Below are 19,905 nucleotides of genomic sequence, written 5' to 3'. Positions count from 1 at the left end.
TATTCACACTATTGTACTATTGAAAATAGTCAAGCCTTGTCAAAACGAAAAATTCGACCTCTGATTGGTCGTTATATGATTGCTTCCCAAGCACGGTCGACAGAATCGTATACCTTGCAATTTAAAATATGCTATTTGCCCTATATAAGAGCCTGTTTCAGCCGAACCCGCTTATAATATTTCTAGACAGCGACAATATTCAATATTTAAGCATTTTTAGAAAGGGGACAAATAGAGCTTTCAAAACATATACAGGTTTTTACTAATATCAATAAAATATGCTGAGTTATTTGAGTTTCAACATAATTTTTTAGATATTTTCACGCAATTTTTCAATTTAATTTGAAATTTGCTGTCTATTTTAGTAAGAAACATACCACAAATTACATTACAAATTAGATTTAAACTCAAATAAATAACTCAACATATTTTATTGATATTAGTTAAAACCTGTATATGTTTTGAAGGCTCTATTTGTCCCCTTTCTAAAGCTGCTTAAATATTAAAAATCGGTTGATAAATGACTGAGTTAAAAAATATATGCACTGAGGTCCAAAAAACCGTATTTTGACCATAACTTAAGATTTTGGGGGTGTTTGGAAAATTTCTAGTATGAGCGAATGTTATACTCAACAAGACCTACAACCTACCCTAGGAAGTTCTTGAATTTTTTTTTTCATTTGTAGCACAGTGTAATGAATGGTTATTAATAAACTACAACTGAAGTTTGATGATGCTGCAAATGCACAGCAGTGTGATGTTTATTACGATTTGTTGATACTGTGCTTAACAAGCGGTATATACGAAACAAATCCGATTTCAAAATGACTGACACGCAAGCAGCCGAGTTATCTTTCTTGTAAAAGTATTCTACTTCAACCTCGCGGTCGTAGATTTGCATACAACCCTCCTGTGATTTTTTTTAATGTTTATCGTTGTCCTCCGTATTTTAAATAAAGAACAAAAAGCTGATTAATATGTGTTAAATGACTGTTCGCCCCTATAGCGTATATGGGCGAACTATCATTTAACACATTTTGAGCGGTTTTTTATTCTTCATTTGAAAATCGAATGACAGTAATCAACATTGTTTGGGTATCACGCTTTGTGTAGAAAACGCATCTTTTTCAATTGTTATATAAAAACTGGCATAGCTTTAGGACCCAATATGGAGTAGCATCTCTGACAAATATTTCGGCATGCAAATGATATAACGCCAAAAATGATTACTTATAATATTCTAGTCGTATGATTCCTTTGCTCAAACCATGTTACGCTGAACAAGAAAGCTCAACGAAATCTAATAACATTTAAGTAGAATAACATGTTAAAAAGTAGGAGGGTGGTATTCAAGACACGACCGCATGACGTTGACTACCGTATTCTTATATTCCATTGAAGAGGGAATTGTAGAGGGAATTGCAACGCTTCTTTTACAAAACTTCTGTAACAAAATTTCGAGGCACCAAAAGGTACCAGTTGCCGATTTTTCTCGTTTACTGGTAGTCCGTTCAGAATTCCAGCCATTTTAGTATTTTGCAGTAGCCATTTATTACTAACAGCCACCAGCATAACGGGTGAAACCGGCACGAGATGACCGGTACTATTTTGTCTTTCATCCTTTCAGCTGCTAACACCTAGCGCTGTCGTGAAATTAACATCAACACAAACATGCATTCTTGCAAGGTTTTTTTCCGCTAGCAGCAGCATTTTATAAAACAGAAAATTCAACTAACCGCTTCTATTATAAAACTGCGAGGCACCAAAAGGTACCAGTTGCCGATTATTCTCGTTTACTGGTAGTCCGTTCAGAATTCCAGTCATTTTAGTATTTTGCAGTAGCTATTTATTACTAACAGCCACCAGCATAACAGGATAAACCGGCACGAGATGACCGGTACTATTTTGTTTTTCCTCCTTTTTGCTGCTAACACCGAGCGTCCGTATGTATCCGGTACGGTTTAATAATGAAACTGATGGGGTGAAATGTTCGAACGATACGTTTTATACCAAGGCTTCGTCAGATAATTAGAAAGAAGGAGGGGCTACATAGATAATGGAATGATAGAGACAAATGTTTCTTGAAAGCTGCGCCGGCCGCTGTCGTAATATTAACACCAACAAAAAGATGCATATTTGCAAGGTTTTTTCCGCTAGCAGCAGCATGAACATCGGAAACAGAAAGTGACAACAACAATAACAACAAAGTCAGATCGATTGTATCCGTTAGTGTCGACTGTGCTTGGGAAGAGAGGTAGTGATTGGCTGCGCGGTATGATTTAGACAATCGATATTAATTACCAATTTTTCAATAGTGTATCTCAAACAATAGTTTGTTTTTGTTACATAAATTTAACCGTAAAAGAATTTCTGAACGATTGATGCCAAAACCTCGAAAACCTGATTATAGATGACTGCAAAATAAGCGCTCAAAACCTGACCACTTTTCTCTGGTTTTCCCTGGTTGAATTACTAGATTTTTAAATTCAGGGGTCTAACTTCGATATAGACGTTAGTCAACGTCAAAAATGATTACAAATCAAGTTTAGAATCATTACCCTTCATCGAATCCTCAAAAAAACTTACGTTGTCTTCCCTGGTGTGTGGTTTTTCACACATACAACATTTCAATTCATTTTGAACAAGAAACAACCTAATTTTGCACTAAAAAATTTTTTCTTCATTGAGTGCTTTCATACCTGGAGCTTTAGGTACCAAATAATCATGTTTCGAAAATCGGATAAGGTATGTATGTATGTGAGCGGAAGTATTTGTACGTGTGTTTATTTCTTTTTTCCGACCAATATATCCCGATTTTCTCAGCATCGGTTGAACCAAGAGAACATTATTTTTTTGTTTTTTCAGCATAACTTTTGAAATTATCATTTAATTTTAAATTATTTTTTAACAATCTGGCCTACAAATCCTATCAAACGTACAGGCCTGTAGCTGCCTAATGGGCTAGGAGGGGCTCGAAGTTTCTAAAGGTTGAAAAATTTAAGTTGAGCTCAGCTTCATTCTAAAAATTTCAAGGCCAAAAATGTTACATGATTCCAATTTAGTTCAAAATATTCAAGTAATTTGAGTCATCTCCCAGCTGGTCTCGAGGTACGATGCTGGCTTAACAAGCCAGTCGTCGTAGGTTCGAGTCTCGGCTCTGTGTTAGTGTCAGTAGGATCGTAGCGCTAGCCCCGCAATTGTCCTGTACACTCAACAGTTGGCTGCGAAGTCTGTGTATAATAAACAGAAGATCGAGTTCCGATACGGAATTTAGCACCAAGGCTTTGCTTTGCTATTCGAGTAATTCTTTTGGTAAGCTAATAGTGGGAGAAGATAAAGAAAATACAAAATGAAAAGAAAAAAAATCTCGCACAGATAATATTAGCGAATGATGCTATAGCTCATTGGGTTTGTTATGGCAGCCAAAGTGTTACCAAACACCCCAAGCACAGGTCAAAAGAAAAACAACAGTATAACGTAACATAGCTACATCTGAAAAACAATGATCGTTTCTTAATGAACGTATTGTTACGAGTTACGACACCATTTAGAGAGCAAAACGTTATTGTGGAAAGCGGGATAATCTTTATGGTATAGAAAAGATTAAGTTACGTATGATATAAATGTATAGCGATAAACGAACCATGATGAATTTTCAAAAAATCGAAGTAAACCTGTTTAATTGATCAAGTTGTTAAACTGATGGCAAATATACTGATTAACTCGGGGTAAAAACTGAATAACATATTAACAGCATTGCAAACAGACAAACCAAATAACAACTAAGTTTGCTTTCTCGGTTCATACGTATGCACCTGAAAACATGGTGTAATAATTTAAAAGAGATTGTAACAATCCCAACATATTTTAAATGGTATGCAAACATCACCATCGAACTTTCAGGGTCTCATTCGTGGACGGCTCGGCATGTTAGCACTGCGAAGCAAACAAAATTGACTCAGACTTGTTTAACATAAGAAAACTGCGAACGCGTAGCCTCGCAAACTATAACTGTAAATTCGTAGGTAGTTTTATACAGCCAACCGCTCTTGGTGGTGTAGAATTAATTTATGGCTGGGTCATTATAGTAGAGTGACAGGAAAAGATATTAATTGATTGCGTTCACAAATCGTCGTAATCTTTAATATATGTAAATTGCTGTTTGTGATTGATCAGTTGAGCAGTGCAACAAAATTCATGAGGATTTGCACCGTTTTACATCGTTCTTGATTTTATTTGCACACGAAATTTCGTAATCGAATAAACGGAGATATTTCGAACGAAGAAAAGACATGAAAAAATAAAACCGACATCATGAGGTCTGATACTTTTAATTCTCACAGTAAAGCAAAGTTCCCTCACAGTTGTACATTAATAACTATTATAAATGTTCTATTTACAAATGTTCACACTCATTGGCAGTGTATCTAAAATCACTTTAACTCACTAATTGGTTGGAAGCCTCCACCTAGTTTCGTACCATCCTGCTGCAGTCTGTTATCCTCTAGGATGATTGTTGTGTGAGGATAATAATCCAACTGGACAAATAAATATCGGTACTCGTAGTCTCCACTCTCGTTCTAAAATGCGTGAATATTTGTATTTATTATCAAGATTATAAAGATCTTTCTCATACCATTCGCTTCTCCAAATGCACTGTCGCCTTATTTCTAATGCCCTGAATGTAGAACTGCATCCGCAGGTACTGGACACCGTCCCGCACGTAGGCCGTGTGGGCCACATGCCTCCGTCGTCCTCGGCTGTTTTCCTCTCCAAACCCTTTGATGGGTGCTCCCAGAGCATCCTTCACACGCGCTTCGTTTTTCACCCGGTCCAACGCATCCGTGTAAATACTATTCGAACTATTGGACGAAAATAGCTCGCGGAAAATGGCGTAGAACAATATCCCAGTGACGCCAACACCAAGCAAAATAACGCCCATGTAGCTCGCAGTTTTGGTGTTCTCCTTCACCCGTTCGCCCAGTGGTTTCACGTCGGCCGAGACATTCGTCCGTCCACCGGAACCTGCCGTTAGTGAGCTGGCTTCGGCAGCAGGCCGGGATCGTTTGGTTTGTGCGTAACTTCGGGTTTGCTTCGATACGGGTACCACCGCCGATAGGACGACGGCACGTAGCGAGAACACACTGTGAAGCCGGCTCCGAATCAGCAAAGGACGAAGGGCCAGCAGGGACATTCTTAAAAACAAAAATGTAATGAGAACAATTTTTTTATTCCATTTGAAATTTTATTTCAGTAACAATCACAATTTGCAACTATAAACTGTTAGAGTAAATAGGACTATTAGGAATCCCTAGCAATTCATGGGACCAACCGTCCAATTCCGCAGATGTCACTAGCGGCAAGAAATAAATAAAAACTATTTGAGCTTCTCAGTTTTAATTTTTTGCGGCATTTCCGCAAGGTGTTTTTATTAGTTTATAAAGTGTATTTGCACTGAAATATCTCAAGTAAACCTATTAGTAGCTGTATCAATGGAAGAAACGGTAAGAATTGTATACTTTGCTTCAATATTCAATGTTTTCTGCTACACTACAGTTCCCGGCGATATGTCCAACCTCTAGTCGGGCTGATATGTTTCATTCCTTAATTGTTTACTTTAAGACATCAAGCGCTGTTTCACTTCTCGTGCTAAGCTATAGTATGGGCATATGAGCCTTCTGCATGGGACATACATATTATACTACATCTGGTGTGTTTTGCCCCGGTAGATTAGAAAGCTCGCGATTTAATTATATTTGACAAAAATTATAGCGTTATAACAAAGCAACTTATGCATAAATCTAAATAAACAAAAAAATTTTTGTTTGTAATAAACACAACTAGGGTAGGGAACATATTATAAGCAGCTTTAGTAACCGCCTGTGTATTCAGACGAAATACTCGAAATGTGTTGTGTGAAACTCAAACAGTAGTATATCAATCTGTTCGCTATCGTTTTCTCTGTCAGCACTTGTTTTCAGATTGTAAAACTAAGTTAGCAAACTTTAACAATCATCAATCAAAGATACCAATCGAGGGACACTATTCCAATCACCCCGAACCTATTTTAACCCTTAAAGGCGCATGACGTTAGAAAAAAAAGATTTACTTTTTAATGTGAAAATATTACCATGTTGTTTTTAAACAACACTGTGACTTTATCGCAGAATAAAGTCTAAACAATAGATTTTCTAGATCTAAACAATTACTTTTGTTAACAGTAACTTTAAAATCGACCTTTTGTTAGTATTATTACTGATGATTCAGACATTTTCACTAACCAATAACCTTATTTTAAAATTTATTTTCAAAGACTGTCAGCACCAGTCAGGAATCTCGCCATGTTTTTTCCGTTTCTTCGATTTTGACAGCAAAAATAAAAACAAAACATTCAAATACAGTACTTCCAGCTGTTAAGTTTTCTTCGTTAGAGTCTAGAGAGCTGTTCTAATGAATTATAGTTCTAAAAAATACTAAAATACGTATATTTTAAAACGTTTTTAGTAGTGTTTGTTTTAAACATACAACATTGCGCATTTAAGGGTTAAGCAGTTTCCAACTGTTTTGCAGGCGTTTTTTTTGCAACACCCGAAGTGGTTCCTGAATGGCTGCAATACAGGTCGATTTGTTTCAATTGCAATTGTTCACAGTTTTCTTTGTGATTAACGGTATTTCTTATATTCGTAAGACAGCTAGACAATCAAAGTTTTCGTTTCCATCATTGAAATTGTCGATATTGATCAAAATGCAGGAGTTTGAGGCCTGTTTTCTTCGACTGATTAAAATAGGCGCTACTGCTTAAGTCGTTCCCTACCCTACAACATTAACGTTCCGTAAAGCAGCGTTTAAGACCTGTTTACCCTAACTGTAAACACCGCTCTCAAAACTATAATCTTGCACTGATAGCTTGTTATTTTAATGTAAAAATTCACTTTATACTTTTCAAAACAACTTTTGTTACACTAAAAGCAATGCTAAGCGAGAGACACCTTAAGAACCAAATCTTATGGGTCAGTCGTGATTGAAAAATACGGAGGAAAGTATTGAATAGCAAGGGTGAATATGATTCCTAATTTTTGTTAATTTAACAACTGACTTGGTCATCTAAAACTATATTAAGATATATTAATTGTTTATCATAAAGCAAAGAGATGAATACAGTTACTTAAATGATAGATTCGAGTTAGTCGTTTTTGTACGGAACTGTTTTCGCAAGACAATATTGTAACACTTACTTTTTATTGATGTTAAAATTCTGTAAAATAATAACTGTAGAATACAGAAAGATAATATTTTGACAAATCCGGTAACTTTAATTGACGTTTGGCTCTATTTAGTGCGGTACTAGCTTATGTAAACCGAAATGTCAATAAACAAAACTACATGGGCTAGACTAGCTTGCATGCAATTCATTCTTGCAAACAAGAACTCATCAATTATGCGAGTGTTTGGTTACGGTTTGCAATTGATATCAAAATAACCCTCTAGTAGCCAAGCCCGTTTTTCGATTGGCTTTAGTAAAAAAAAATTAAATCCTTAATAACATTTGTATCTTTTTAACAAGCACTTATATTTTTCTAGCTTGTTTATTCAAATAAATTATTACTTAGACGATGGTGATTTTAAAGGAACTCTGCATACTAAAGGCGAAAATACACAAACACTAAGGAATATAGTGAAATAAAAATCATTCACATTTTTGACTTAGAACTACGTCTCACGGCAACTTGAAAAAACCAAAGGTATCGTGAGCATCACAAAAGTTATCCACTTTCAAATACTTAAAACTCAATCAGTTTCCAAAGACTTCTTACCATTCTTGCACCTGATATCCTGAAAATTGTGATTTTTTCACGAAAAGTGTAGAACCTAGTAGAACGCATATTTAAACGAATCAGAACTGAAGGCAAGACCAAACAACAAGCGATAGTCTCCGTCCAAATAAAACTAAACAACCAATCACTATTTCTTTTCAACAGATTAGCCGACACTAAAGTATACAAACAATTTACTCGCTTGCACGTACTACACGCCCACCGAAAGTATAACTCTTGGTATTCACGTATAAAAGCTAACATGCACGAATTTAATCTTCATTATCTCTACTAGAAAAATGATCGAGCAGTAGCAAGCAGAGCTGCGAACACTCGGAGCGCAGCAGGCGGCGATTTCGAATATAATATGTTTGTGTGGTTTTGCCACAGCGTATCATGATTTTGTACACTTTGTTACGAACATGTCATGAAAATGTAGAGTAACATTAAACCACAGACGAACAGACGTGCCACTCAATGACGATTTCATCGACTAGAACAAAAACGATTATTTTGAAATTTTGGTTAGTGGGCAGTAATGCCACTAGTGTCGCTATAAGTAAGCGTGCACATTTCTTATCAAAGACAAGAACCGTCAGTAATGCCGCTGGTGCACACCCATTTGCAAAAACAAAAACCGTTTTATGAATATAAGCAATAAGCTCACATGGTGGCGCATGAGTGTAACGTTTCGAATAGAACGAAGTTTTTCCTGGACTTTTCTTCGAAGAGGCACGCCTGGTTGGTCTGAGATTGAACTATTGTGGATTTATCACTGGACAGATTTCGATTGATCGTCTGAATTGCGTATGCTTTCACTAAAATTTTCATGAAAATTGAAAGTAACTATGGAAACATTCCAAAAATAAAGTTGAATTCATTTTCGGATATCACCTTCTCGAAAATACAACGTGAAAATGGTACAAATAAGAAAAACATGAAAGTAAGCTAATTAATGTCAAAACAAACTGAAAATATCTCCACTGGAAAAATTGAATGAGCCATTCTACTATTTTTTTGACGTAGAACTACGTCTCTCAGGAAGTTCGACTACATACTTGGCTACATAGGGTTGTAAAATAAAAATCTAAGACTGGAAAAAGTGAAAAATATGTCCAATTTCAAATGCTGATAAATCGGTTAGTTTTTGATGGATTTCCTTTGTTCTTGCAGCAATAGATTAGAAAATTCTTTCCAAATGCAGTAAATTGTAATTTTATTATTCAAATTATTGTAGTATTGAAAATTGTCAAGCCTAGTCAAAATAAAAACCTAAATTAATCCACCTAGCGGTCGGACCCAGCCTTTCTCATTCAATTTTTTATTTGTAAAAATAGATTTACATGAACGCTTTAAACCAATAAATGTATATTCACTCTTTAGGTTCTAAAATATTGATGTTGTAATCTTTACATATAAAAATGCAGTCAAGTTTGTCTGTCTGTCTGTCTGATCCATATAGGCCCGAAAACTACCGAACCGATCGACGTGAAAATTTGTATGTAGAAGTTTTTGGTCCCGATAAAGGTTCCTATGATAGTTTGAGACCCCTCCCTCTTCTGGAAGGGAGGGGTTCCATACAAATGAAACATAAATTTCTGCGTAACTCAAAAACAAACCAAGCAAATGAAACCGAATTTGGCATGTGGATGTTTTAAGGGGTAACTAATATGTCCATAATAGTTGGATGAAACACAAATTTGTGCACATCTCGAGAACTAATCAACCAAATGAAACAAAATTTGGCAGGTAAATGTTTTAAGTGGTAACAAATATGTACATAATGGTTTGACACCCGACTCCCTCTTCTATAAGGGAGGGATCCCATGAAAATGAAACACAAATTTCGCACAGCTCAAGAACCAATCAAGAAAATACAACCGAGTTTGGAATGTGATTGTTTGTATAGGTAACAAATATGTCCATAATGGTTTACGCCCCTCCCTCTTCTGGAAGTACAAATTTCTGCACATCTCGCGAACTAATCAACTAAATGGAACCATATTGACAGGTGAATGTTTTTAGTGGTAACAGATATGTTCCATAATAGACCTCAGACAACATTTTGGATTGTAAGATGCCAACTTCCGGTTTCTGGAAAACAGCCAAAAATGGCCGATTTCCACCCAATATAATAATATCCGGATCTAGAATTATACACAGGAGCTGAAATCGACCACAGATAGCATTTTAAATCCTAAGATGGCGACTTCCGGTTTCTGAAAACAGCTGAAAATGACCAAATACCACCCAATATTAGTTTTTATTTAACCAGTATACCGTTCAAAATCCTGCAATTGTCTCCAAATGCCATTATGAAATCCAAGATAGCGACTTCCGGTGTCGGAAAAACAGCGGCAAATGACCAAATACCACCCAATATGGGTATTTCCGGAACCATAATGATGCACTGGAGCCACAAATCGACTTCAGACAACATTTTGAATTGTAAGATGGCAACTTCTGGTTTCTGGAAAACAGCCTGAAATGGACGATTCCCATTAAATATTAGTATTTCTGGAACCAGAAAGATGCACAGAAGCTAAAAATTGATCACAGACACAATCTTTAATTTTAAGATGGTGACTTCCGGTGTCTGGCAAACAGCCGGAAATGACCAAATACCATTCAATATGAATGTTTTTGGAACCAGAATTACGCCCAGATGACAGAAATTGATTTCACAGGCAATTTTAAAGTCCAAAATGACGACTTTCGGCTTCTGAAAAACAGTCTAAAGTGACAAATTATCACCCAATATGAGTTTTTCTTTAACCAGTATCCTAAATACAATTTTGAAATCCAAGATGGCGACTACCGGTTTGGGAAAAACAGCCTAAAATAAACAAATACTATCCAATATGAGTATCTCTGGAACCAGAATGATGCAATGAGCTAACAATTGACCTCAGGAACCATTTTGAATTGCTAAATGGCAACTTATAGGCAACAGTCGGAAATGACCGAATAATACTCAATATGGATATTTCCGTAAACGTGATGATGCATAGAAACCAAACATTGACCCTGGACACCAGTTTGAATTTAAAGACGACCACTTTTAGTTTTTGGAAAATAACCAAAAATACCTCCCAATATGGGTGTTTCCCGTGTCAGATTGATGCCAGAAAGTCTGCTGAAAATGACAGAATACCACTCAATATGAATATATTCAGAATTAAGGCGATGTACAGAAGCCAAAAGTTGAGGATATTGTCATTTCGATAAAACCAATCATTCCAAACGGTTTGTTATTTGACTTTGATCATATCCTATGACCGATTCGTCGTGCATTTGCAGATTTTAAACACATTGCAAGGAATCAATGAATTTGGAACGTTCAAATAGTACGATACCACATTTAAATTATGTTGAGGTTACATATCGATCAAAACGGGTATAGTTTTAAATAGTCTTTGAATTTCTCTTCTTTCCATAACTTTTGAGCCACATATCAAATTGTTATGAAGTTTGTTATTTGTAAGTTCGAGAGATGACTCGTTCGTATGACACTAGTTATGTTCAAATAAGTCATGTAATCTTTGAGATAATAGACTTTCGTTGTTTTATTAACAATTTAATACATAACGGTTGGTTAAGTTCGATTATAATCAAATGAAATGGGAACGTGTGGGGCAGCCAAATTTTGAAACCACGTGTTCAATCACAATTCATCAGTTAACCCTTAACTAGCCCGCTCATCTGATAATAATAATCAAATCGGTTGTGTAGTTTCTGAGATAATGAAGTTTCGTGATTTTCACAAGTCGGTACATTACAAATGAAGTTACAGTTCGATTGCAGTAAAATTCAAAAGAGGCTTCTGAGGCAGCTAGACCATTCATTTGACCTTAATTTTGTGGAAATCGGGTCAGCCATCTCTGAGATAAGTGAGTGAGTCCAAGTAGTCTTCGGAATAAGTTCCTTTGCATAGCTGGATTTCACATTTTCAAACATAACAGGCAAAGTAATAGTCCGATTACAAAACAAATCAATAGGGTCTTATGGGGCAACTAGACCTTCCATTTGACACTGATTTTATGAAAATCGGTTCAGCCATCTCTGAGAAACATAAGTGAGATTAAGTAGTCTTCAAAACACGTTTCTTTTCATAACTTTTGAACCACATGTTCAATCTTCATAAAATTCAAAAGTTGAGGGTTTTTTAGGTAGCCCGTTCTTTTGAGACCAATTTTGTTCAAATCGGTTGAGTGGTTTCTGAGATATTGTTGTTTCGTGATTTTCACATTTTTAAACTTAACCTCTAAACTGAAAATTCGATTACAATAAAATTCAATAGGGTCTTATGGGCCAACTAGACCTTTCATTTGCAATTAATTTTATGATAATCGGTCCAGCCATCTCTGAGAAAAGTGAGTGAGAATAAAAATCTGCACATACACACACACACACACACACACACACACATACAGAAAATGCTCAGCTCGTCGAGCTGAGTCGATTGATATATGCCCTTTGGAGCACTTTTATACTTTCGGTTTTGCAAGTGATTGCTATACCTTTCTAGGAGAAAGGCAAAAATTCGACCTCTGATTGATATGATTGCTTCCCAAGCACGGTCGACAGAACTAGAGACCTAGTAATTCGAAATGTGCTATTTGGCCTATATAAAAACCGGTCTCAGCCGAAACTGCGCATATTAAAATTTGACTGCGACTACAACAATCCTTAGTGACCAGCAGCGTGTGGTAGCGGATAGCATCATCAGTGATATTTTGGTGGCACTTAAACTAGTAAAAGCTGCCTTTGTGCAGTAGCGAGCAGCATCAGTAGTAGGTACATTAGCCGGCACTTCGTCTGATGAAAAGTTCCCGTATTTTGACAACACACACACGTTTTTTTTTTTTTCCAGTGTAAAAACAGTTTTCAACTATGTTATCAGAAAAATGCCTCAATCTCCTCTGTCAGGGTAGCACACAGATGCGATCAATTAATATTTTCTCGTTTTGCGCTGGAATTCAAAGTAAAATGTTATTTTAATCTGCCTGCACTTTGACTGCTGAAATTTGTTCGTGTTGTACCCAGCAGTTTTCAATTCGGCTTTGATCATCGCACAGCATTTTTTGCATCAGTTCCGTTAATTAAGTTTCAACAGGCATCTTATATAATGGGCAAATCGTTTTCATGAGTCGTTTGAAGCCTGTTTTTTTTCAATAGTGTTTAACGGCAAGTGATGCTCAGCTATCATGAACATTATAGCGTTTGTGATGGCCTTTTCCTTTCCTCCTTGGGCTATCAAAATCATTATAGCAACAACAACAAAATAAAGTCGTTTTTCAAATAAAAGTCTTCGATTCAATTCGACATCAATTTTTATGTTTTCCTAATGCATTTAACTCAGAAGTCACACCTTACAGCAAGAACTAAGAGGAATAAATCTAACAAATAATTTCGAATTATCGGGGGTTAATTCAAACTGAAAAAAACACATGTCAGCTGTGTGTTCAAATCTCGAATGGGAGAGATTGTTAGGGTTAATATGATTGTAGTGTTGGCTCGCGATTCCATACACTAATGATTGGTTTTACATTTTTCAAGTTTTCTCATTACGTGAATGATCAGTTCCCCGTTAGGGTATGGGACTACTTCAGCAGCAATTTTCTCCGTACGATTTTCTAAGGAATTGTAACGGCGAATCACTTGTTACGGCGAGAAATTGGAACATCGAATCACTTCAAATTTCGAAAGTGAACTAAGACTTAAAACAGCAAACCTCTTCACTAGGTCCTTCATGTTCAGTTAGTTTTATTTAAAAGATTTTTATTTAAAAGATTTGTGGTGCTAGCACAGAAGTTTAAATTTTCTGTACACAAATTGCATCTGACCACACTGTTTTCTTCAGTAAAATAGGCCCAAACCTGGCTCACTCTTGATTTTTTTGACATTTTTGTAAAACATTATCAGCAATGAGCAACGTGGAAAAAGCAACGATAAAAATGTAAAAGTAGTCAAGAAGTCATAGTCTATATTGCACAGACTTTCTCAAAATTTGTGCAGATTCTATGAGACTTCAGCTGTTTTCTTTTAACTATGATAGTTTATTTTGTAGACATCGAGCATATTTTCAAGAAGTTGCATGCATTTTTCAAAAAATCTGGCATCTCTGCGTGCGTGGTTTTCGTTAATATTCACAACTTTAAAGTTGCTGCTATTTGTTCGATTTTTGCATTAGAACAAGAAGGGAGCGAAATATTATGAAAGCAGAAATCAATTCCACCTAAGCTGGTAGAAAACAACTTCAAATAACTGATTCCGAGGCGCTAAGAAGTGCCATTGGTGTTGTTGCAATGGTGGCACACGGTCTGGAAATCATCGCACATGATCCTATTTAGTGAGAAACAATTCTATTTCAAGAACGTCACGAGTCTCGCTGTTATCGCTTGGAATGAATAGCAGAACTGCGGTTACACATTTCATAATTTGCATGGCAAGAAAATTCATCATTGCTTCAAGAACGTGTTGTCTGAACTTGGTTGCCAAGTCATTTTTTTTTTGGTGCCGCTTATGAAAATCTAATGTACTTTGGACACAACGTTTATCTGTAAACTTAAAAAAATTACAGCGCAGTCCGCCCTCTTTTTGAATTCCTTTTATGTATAACCTACTTCGCGCCCATTGCTTGTTCGGTTGGTCTTCCTCGTCACTATTCCGTTCAATCGAATTTGCAGTTATTAATTTATGGAAATTGGACGTATCTGAAAGTTTAGAAATCTACAAACAACATCCATCCACACTGCTCAATAAAGACGTGGGTAAAAATCCTACCTAAAAACTAAAAACTTAGTACATAACAAAAACAACCACAACATATGACTACCTAACTTCAATTTAGGAATTTTCCGTCTACCTACTTCTATCTACACGCATATAAAAAGGGGGTTACTCTTTTTTTTTTTTTTAAGGGGGGATTTGTTAGTAGCTTAAGTATTTATGATAAATATTAGTAAATAATGAGTATGTGTGTCCAATCACAAATGGTGACTTCTCAACACTGTTAGAAATTTGTAATTTTAATTGTTAGGATTTGTTTGCTTTCGCAATTAGGACTTATCATTCGTAGGGATTTAAACCTACTTGTCAGAAAAGGGGAAGTAAACTTACAACTAACTTAATTGCTAACTTATTGGCTATAAAGAGAGCTTATCGTAGCAATTGAGGATTGCAACGATTTTTGTCGAAAATTGTTAATAATTTTATTTGACATAGCTTCTAATGGTTCAACACCAGTAAGTCTATGTAATTCGAGTGTACCAAACCAAGGAGGACGCTTCAAAATCATTTTCAGAATTTTATTCTGAATCCTTTGGAGCGTTTTCTTCCTTGTTGAACAGCAACTTGACCAGATCGGTACAGCATAAAGCATTGCTGGTCTAAAAATTTGTTTGTAAATCAAAAGTTTGTTCTTTAAACAAAGTTTAGAATTCCTGTTAATGAGAGGATATAAACATCTCGTATATTTGATGCACTTGGCTTGTATACTCTCAATGTGCTCTTTGAAAATAAGTTTTTTATCATAAATTAGTCCCAAGTACTTAACCTTATCGGACCAACTTAAAATAACCCCATTCATCTTGACAACGTGATTATTGTTTGGCTTGAGAAAAGAAGCCCTAGGCTTATGCGGAAAAATTATCATTTGAGTTTTAGAAGCATTGGGAGAGATTTTCCACTTTTGCAAGTAGGAAGAAAAAATATCTAAACTTTTCTGCAATCGACTGCATATGACACGAAGACTTTTTCCTTTTACGGAAATGCTTGTGTCATCGCAGTACAATGACTTTGTGCATCCTGGAGGCAAATCAGGAAGATCTGAAGTGAATATGTTGTACAGGACTGGACCCAAGACTGAACCTTGAGGCACACCTGCTCTGACAGGAAATCTATCAGATTTTGAATTCTGATAGACAACCTGCAGAGCTCGATCAGTAAGATAATTTTTTAAAATTTTGATTAGGAAAATTGGAAAATTAAAAGTTTGCAATTTCGCAATCAAACCTTTATGCCAAACACTGTCGAACGCTTTTTCTATGTCTAAAAGAGCAGCTCCAGTAACTCTGAGCAATTGATGAGTTGTGGAATGCCCATGGCGAAATCCAAACTGTTCATTTGCAAAAATTGAATTTTCGTTGATGTGTGACATCAATCTGTTAAGAATAACTCTCTCAAACAGTTTACTTATTGAAGAAAGCAAACTGATTGGTCGATAACTTGAAACTTCAGCTGGGTTCTTATCCGGTTTTAAAATGGGAGTAATTTTTGCATTTTTCCATAATTTGGGAAAATATGCAATTTTGAAGCAGCAATTGAAAATTTTCACTAAAAAATCCATTGTGCTCTCAGGGAGATGTTTGATTAGTATATTAAAGATTCCATCGTCACCAGGTGCTTTCATATTTTTGAAATTTTTAATAATTGATTTAATCTCATTCAAGTTAGTTTCAATTATTTCTGCAGGTAAAAAATTCTGGGAAGAAATTAAATCAAATTGACGTGTGACTTCATTTTCAATTGGACTCACAAAATTCAAATTTGAGTTATGAACACTCTCAAACTGCTGAGCAAGTCTTTGAGCCTTTTGTTCATTGGATACAAGAAAACGTTCACCATCTTTTAAAACTGGAATAGGCTTTGAAGGTTTCTTAAGAATCTTCGACAGCTTCCAAAATGGTTTTGAATATGGTTTCAATTTTTCAACTTTAGTCTCAAAATTTTGATTTCTCAGAAGAGTAAATCTATGTTTAATCTCTTTCTGTAAATCTTTATAAATAGTTTTAAAAACAGGGTCACGAGAACGTTGATATTGACGTCTGCGGACATTTTTCAAACGAATTAGAAGTTGAAGATTTTCGTCAATTATTGGTGAATCAAATTTCACTTGAGCCTTTGGAACAGAATAATTCCTGGCATCAACAATTGCACATTTTAATGCTTCCAAAGCGGAATCAATATTCACTTCGTTTTGCAAATCAAGCTCATTATTGAAATTTCTCTCAATATAATTTTTGTATCTTTCCCAATTAGCTTTGTTATAATTAAAAACAGAGCTCATAGGGTTTAAAATTGATTCATGTGATAAAGAAAAAGTTATTGGAAGATGGTCAGAATCAAAGTCAGCATGTGTGATCAAATCACTACATACATGACTTTGATCTGTCAGCACCAAATCAATTGTTGAAGGGTTTCTTACAGAAGAAAAGCATGTAGGACTATTCGGAGACAAAATAGAATAGTATCCTGAAGAACAATCATTGAATAAAATTTTGCCATTGGAATTACTTTGAGAATTATTCCATGAACGATGTTTAGCGTTAAAATCGCCGATTATGAAAAATTTCGAACGATTTCTGGTGAGTTTTTGTAAATCACCTTTAAAATAATTTTTGAGCTCGCGTGTGCATTGAAATGGTAAATATGCTGCGGCAATAAATAAAATCCCAAGCTCAGTTTGAACTTCAATTCCCAAAGTTTCAATAACTTTCGTCTCAAGATGGGGAAGAGCACGATGTTTGATTCGGCGATGAATAACAATTGCAACTCCACCGCCGGAACCCTGAATCCTATCATATCTATGAACCACGTAATAGGGATCATATTTTAATTTTATGTTAGGTTTCAAAAATGTTTCAGTAATAATTGCAATATGCACATTATTTACTGTTAAAAAATTAAAAAGCTCATTCTCATTGGCCTTCAATGAGCGAGCATTCCAATTTAATATTTTAATTGTTTTATTTAAAATCATTGCTAAATTTTAAATTAGAAACAATTTTAATAGTAAAATTTGTGCCTATTTGAATGGCTTCAAACATTGATTTTGCCTGCAACATGGCGTTCATAAGATCGAACATTGCCTGTTGCAAAAATGAAAGTTTACCTGCCGTAATAGGCCCCAGGCAGTTGACATTAGAAAAAATATTTTCGGCAGCAATATTAGCTGGAGTAATAGGTGTACAATTATTTTCTAGCGTGTTTTGCTTACCCATATTAACGGTCATTTTCGAACTACCAACACTAGGCGGTATAATGTTCGAACTACCTGTAACCTGTGCATAAGTTAAACGGGTATGCAAAGGAGTAGGTAAACTATGCGTCACTGGTACGCTTGGAGAATTTTGTTTTGAAGTTGGTTTTAATTGAGAAATTGAATTTTGTTTACCTTGCCTTGCCTTAACAATTGCTAAACGGACTGGGCATTGGTAAAAATTTGACATATGGTTGCCGTTACAATTCGCACAGCGAAAATTTTTACTCTCTTTCACAGGACATGTGTCCCTTTTGTGAGAAGAGTCTCCACAATTAAGACATTTTTGGTCCATGTTACAGAATTTGGAACCATGGCCATAACGTTGGCAAGTACGACATTGGGTGATATGCTTTTCACCTCCGCCATACTTCCTATAAGTTTCCCACTTTACACGCACATTATACAAAGCATGTGCTTTTTCAAAAAATTTTAAGTTGTTAACCTCATTGCGGTTAAAATGAATTAAATAATTAACAAGGGAAATTCCAGTTCTCTGACTGTTTTCTCCTCGTGATTTTTGTTTCATTAGAATTACTTGGGTAGGGGCTATGCCAAGTAATTCTGTTAAAGTAAGTTTGATCTCATCAACGGTTTGATCGTTGGTGAGACCCTTCAAGACAACCTTGAACGGCTTGGCGTTCTTGGTGTCATATGTAAAAAATTTGTACATCTTGTCAGTTAAATACTGAACAAGACGATCACGACCCTTTACTGAGTCGGCTAATAAGCGGCATTCACCTCTACGGCCAATTTGATAGGTAACTTTAACGTCAGAAACAAACGTTGAAAGTTCCTTTTTGAATATATTAAATTCAGAAGAAATAGTTACCACAATAGGTGGAACTTTCTCCTTTTTTAAAGATTTAATATTTTGTATAGTTTCATTATTGGTAACTTCCATTTCACCAGCTTCTTGCTCAGGCAAAATATCAAAAGGATTGTCACTACAGACACTCGATGTGTCAGAAAGAGATGCCTCTCTTTTCCTCCCCGCAGCGATGCGAGGTTTCTTTTTCCGTCCAGCCATTTCAGGTGATACGAAAAAAGTTAAAACAAATGTTAAATTCAAAAGTAGGTAGTCTTGAGAAAGACTGATGGGAAATAACTTTCAGGTAGTCTTTAAAAGACACACTGACAAAACACAAACTTTGAAGCTATAGGCAGTCAAAGACCAGTCCACAAGCAACCGAAAAAACGTCTGATCTGTAGGACAGTTCAAGACGCATTGAAGGGGGTTACTCAATTATACTCTTCAACAGTCCACATAAGCACTGATGATGGTTGCATGTAGCAACCGAAATACGTATCTGTGGACGGTATTCGATTTTTTGTAGTAGGATTAAATGGAAACATAACCTATTCTCAATATAATTTGACTAATTTCCAGCTTTGATAGTACTAAAACAAACCCTCCTTTGAAAGACAACCATTGTAAAAGTAAAAATTAGTTTTTACCTCTGATTAACATTCAAAAATTGATATAACATGTTTATTAAGCAGGATTTAGTTCCCAGCACTGTTTTATTTTGAAGGTTGAGTGGTATCTAACAACATTCAAAACTATTTTGAATAACTTCAATTAAACAACGCTTTTATTCAAGGTTTCCAATCATCCAATTAAAGAGAATTATAACTTCAATTTACCGCTTCACACCATTAAATTGATTAACTCCAATCTAGTGTATTCCCCAACCCATTTATAAAAAACAGGTTGTCGTACTTCAACGTTACCCTTACGGTTGTGTCTTATTAACAACCTCTTCAACTGTTTAATTTCTTTGACTAATCCAACGAAAACATACTAGTGACTAACTGATATGTGATATTCTATAACAAACAAAAATTTAAAAGTCTGAAAACTATTAAACGTTTATTGTAAAACTAAAAAGCAAAGGTTAATTTTTATTGGTACATTATCATTTAATTTTCATAAAAACACCTGTAAAGAAAAAATTAATTACAACTCTGAATTTTAATTTCTGCTTGCCTAAACCCCTTTGAGTAAAAACAATTTAGTGTGAAAATTTTATAGTAAAGGAAAATTGA

At 35.5% G+C, this 19,905-nt stretch overlaps 1 protein-coding gene across 1 annotated transcript; it reads right to left on the bottom strand.

Annotated features, from left to right (window-relative positions):
• Positions 1–4,301: 4,301 nt before the first annotated feature.
• Positions 4,302–7,338, bottom strand: LOC129729359 (mitochondrial import inner membrane translocase subunit Tim21). The gene is made up of 3 exons (XM_055687883.1): positions 7,236–7,338; positions 4,637–5,195; positions 4,302–4,580 (listed from the first exon to the last, which is right to left on the bottom strand). The coding sequence occupies exons 2-3, from the start codon at positions 5,192–5,194 to the stop codon at positions 4,434–4,436; spliced, it is 705 nt and encodes a 234-aa protein (XP_055543858.1). The 5' UTR covers position 5,195; positions 7,236–7,338; the 3' UTR covers positions 4,302–4,433.
• Between the last annotated feature and the right edge of the window lie 12,567 nt (positions 7,339–19,905).

This window comes from Wyeomyia smithii, chromosome 3, assembly GCF_029784165.1.
Source record: "Wyeomyia smithii strain HCP4-BCI-WySm-NY-G18 chromosome 3, ASM2978416v1, whole genome shotgun sequence".
Classification (NCBI taxonomy): Eukaryota; Metazoa; Arthropoda; class Insecta; order Diptera; family Culicidae; genus Wyeomyia; species Wyeomyia smithii.
This window is presented reverse-complemented; position numbering and strand designations above follow the sequence as displayed.